The sequence below is a fragment of the Halyomorpha halys genome, unplaced genomic scaffold (genome assembly GCF_000696795.3).
Source record: "Halyomorpha halys isolate HHAL.00 unplaced genomic scaffold, Hhal_1.1 Scaffold11144.1, whole genome shotgun sequence".
Classification (NCBI taxonomy): domain Eukaryota; kingdom Metazoa; phylum Arthropoda; class Insecta; order Hemiptera; family Pentatomidae; genus Halyomorpha; species Halyomorpha halys.
In genome coordinates, this window is record NW_027112083.1 from 1 (window position 1) to 3,926 (window position 3,926).

A 3,926-nucleotide genomic window follows, 5' to 3' on the forward strand; every position below is an offset into this window, starting at 1 on the left:
ACACACACACATATATAACTGGAGTAAATAAAAAAATAAAATAATACCGAATGGATTTTTAGCAATTATAGATTCAGCAGCCTCTAAAGGCAAAGACTCTCCTTCTGCATTAACCGCCATTACCCGGAACTTATATTCATGTCCCGGAACAAGATTTTCCAGATCCAGTTTACTATCCTTTGTTTTACCAGCTGGCATCCAACGACCTTTTCAAAATAAAATAATTGTTTATTAATATATGGTAGAACAAAATTATTGAGGATTTCAAATTATACATTATTTTCATGTTGAGTGGTCTAGTTTTGCATTATCTGAATAAATACTCAATCTTTATCAGCATTTTGTCCAACTTCTTTTATTGTAAATTCATTCCGTTTTCAAAACGACAAGAGCAATGTTTTAAATGATTCATCAAAGTATTTTCATTTATAATTTAATACTGTTATTTTACTACAAAGGACAAACTTTGTATACCAAAATATAGTTCTAAAATGTATGGATATGTACCCTCTTCAATATTTATGGCAAGTAATATAATTCCTATCATATTATAATATTCTATTTTGTCCTTGACTATCATTTAAGAACTAAAATTTAGTTAAATGCTTTGCTAATATCAGATATGAACATAAATGTAATATTATCCAAATTATTATTTTTTAAAAATTTATTAGATGGATTGGATAATTTATTTACAATAATTCAGCATTTCTATAAAAGAAATTTAATAAAAACTGAAAAACTTAAGTAGCTTAGCACAATACAATAACACACCTGTCTCAGTGTCGAGCTTTTCGACTTGAAAATATTCAATAGGTGATCCCCCATCATCTTCAGGTGGTTTCCATTTTAGTGTACAACCTTCCTTATGAATATCAGATATTTTTAGTGGGCCTTCCGGAGGACTTGGAACATCTTACAAACAAATACAATTTATAATTCATAGACATCCTCTTATATATTTGTAGTAAAAAAAAAAATAGTAGTTATTAATATATTAGTTCATATTTGTTTCTTAGGTTAGGTTACTTTCATGTATAAGGAAGCATGTTTATTTTTATCATGATTTTATTTTCTTGTATTTACAATAAAAAGGTGTTTTTGTTTAAAGTGTGTTTGTTGATTTCCCTTGGAGCTCACCTAAGTAAAATATAATAAACAATATAAACGAGGTAACAATAAATATATATATTGAATGAAGAAGTGAATTTTAAGTATTATCATATGAGGTGTAGAATTCCAAAACCAGCCAAGTCCATTTAACAATTTTTATTTATTTTCTTTACCAGGTTTTGTACAATACTTTCAGTAATGAGGTGATAGAAATTCTTTAAAAAATCAGTTAAATCTCAAGTAAATTAACTTCTTATGGAAGATGTTTTTTTTTTACTTTATGATAACATGGAAATAAAACTGATTAAGAAACAAAATTGAAAAATGAACTTCTATGCCTCATATGAAATAAAATTTAATTCACTTACACACATTAAAAAATAAAGGAAAATTCATAGATAGATTGAATTACTAGTTATGTGGTGCAGAATACCATGAAGAATTTGACAAATTATTAAAGAATAGGAAGTGTTTGTAGATTTTAATAGTAACTTAACTTTCATTTAAAATGTTTTTTATTTCACTGTGGTTTACACAAACATTAACAATTAGAAACTAATGAAGAAAAAGTTAAAAACAAAAAGTTGAATTACTTACTTATTACATTGATTTCAACTTCAGCATCATCTGCTCCATATCTATTGGAAGCATGGATTTTGTAAACTCCGGTATCTTTTCTTTCAGTAGCTTGAATTACAAACTTTGTATTATTGGGTGTTACTTCAATTTGCCTTGAGCCACTTGAGGAAATAGTTTTGTTTCCACGGTACCAAACAATGTCTGGAGGAGGTTCCCCAAGAACTTTTACCAAGAACATAATTGGTTCTCCTTCACGAACTGTGATATTCTTTAAGTTCTTGCGATCTATTTTTGGAGGTACTAAAAAAAAAAATAATATCATAATTAATTTTTGAAATTTAACAACAATTTCAATCTCTTTTTTAGCAAATCAATATTTAAAAATAACTGATGGTATTATTACAAAACTAAATAATAAACATTAAATTATAAACATCTGAGACCTTTCTAGATGTTCTGACTGTTAATAAAGAAATAAATAAAATAATATATTGTATCAATTATCTTTCTATTTATTAGCTCTAATAGTGAGATGAAAAATATAACATTTGAACTAATACTGTGAGATATTTTTAAGTTTCATATTTTTCTTTAATATTTACTAATGATTATAAAAATGTGCAGATAATGACATAAGCATGGTTGTAGTAAATATGGCTACTAATCTTATAAGTACTAGAACGTATAGTAAAATATTCATTTTAATTTTGATTTGGGTGTAGTAGAGCAAATACAGAAACAGAGCAAATACAGAAGTTGTTTGAAAATTTGTGACATTTGAGTGCCTTGTTAGGAATTTCTATACTATAAAACAAAATTATATTTAGTTCAAAAAAACTTAGTTTAATTGAGTTCAATCAAGTAAATGAAAATCCTGATCTAATCCAATTATTTATATCAATGAAATCAGTTATTATTACTTGAATGAAAGGAATATTTTACATACATTTCCTTGGCTTAGGTGTCACAGGTCTGCTTGGTAAACTAGGTTCTCCGGGTCCTGCATTATTAACAGCAATTACCCTAAATTCATATTCAACTCCTTCATCTAGATCTTCTGCTCTAGCTTTGCAATCTGGTCCTTTAACTTCAGCACATTTGGTCCAGCGTGGACTTCCCTTTTCTCTTTTTTCAACAATATAACCAGTGACAGGTGCTCCACCATCTTTTAATGGTGGCGACCATTTTAAATCAACAAAATCTTTATCCCAGTCAACAATTTCTGGAGGTGATGGGGCCCCTGGTTCATCTGAAGTATTAGAATTAAGTTAGAGAATATAATTATAAGCCATCTATTACTTGTTAGCATAAAATCTGATAAAGAGGTTTAAGAAATTCTTTATTAAAAAATAAAAAAAGGTTTTGTTAACATATAGTTGAAATATTCTAAAAACCCAAAGATCAGTAAATAACTAACCAGGTAATGTTTTGTCAGTTCAGGCATCATCAGAACAGAAAAAGACAAGATCACATAAATTGATTAAATCCAGGACATCATTTCAAGATATTTCAACACATAATCTACAGTACTAGGCTGAGTATGAGTTGAGATATATTACAATGAAGTGCTGTATGTAGTTGATGTGCCCTTTTTGGACTGTTGGAAGGAGATGAGCTGTCTTAGGATTTGTTTTGAGGAACTTATTGCTCAGATTTGGAATCATCAAATTATATCCTGATTATAGATATTATTTATTTATACACTAATATATTTATCTAAAAACACAAACAGAAGCCTAGTGGGTAGAAGACAGACTGCCAATGTTAAATGAACTCAGATCAAGTTCTTGTTAAGCACTGTATTTTCTCTTAAAAGAAAATTAGTGAGCCTTTGAGCCTTGTCCATCATCAACGATTGAAAATGGACAGTTAACTGAGAGCATCTGTTTTCTAGCTTCAAAGGTTATCACTTTCTTTCATTGAATCATTTTAAATTTATTCTCATATTGTTTTTAAAGATTTCTGAGAGAAAGGACAATAGCATGATGCTTCAGTTCTGAATAAATTCAGAGAAAAGTAAAACAAGAAGTAAGTCAAGTTAAATGAGTTGGAGATTTGAGCTCTATTAGATGAAGAGGGTCCAGGTCAATTTGACTCCTTACAATAATGCTTCATATTGGTTCAATGAGTAAATCTAAAAGAACAGGTTCTTTCAGTTGTTAAAACTTATACCATGACAGCCTTGTCTTCTAATCGTTTATAACTAACCATATTAAACAAAAATCAAAAATGAT

At 28.5% G+C, this 3,926-nt stretch overlaps 1 protein-coding gene across 1 annotated transcript; it reads right to left on the reverse strand.

Annotated features, from left to right (window-relative positions):
• Positions 1-1,680: 1,680 nt before the first annotated feature.
• LOC136796404 (immunoglobulin superfamily member 22-like) lies at positions 1,681-2,957 on the reverse strand (the record flags this gene model as incomplete). Its single annotated transcript, XM_067050053.1, has 2 exons — positions 1,681-1,992; positions 2,639-2,957. Coding segments are annotated over 2 exons (609 nt in total), but the record flags the coding sequence as incomplete, so codon positions are not given.
• Positions 2,958-3,926: the final 969 nt, after the last annotated feature.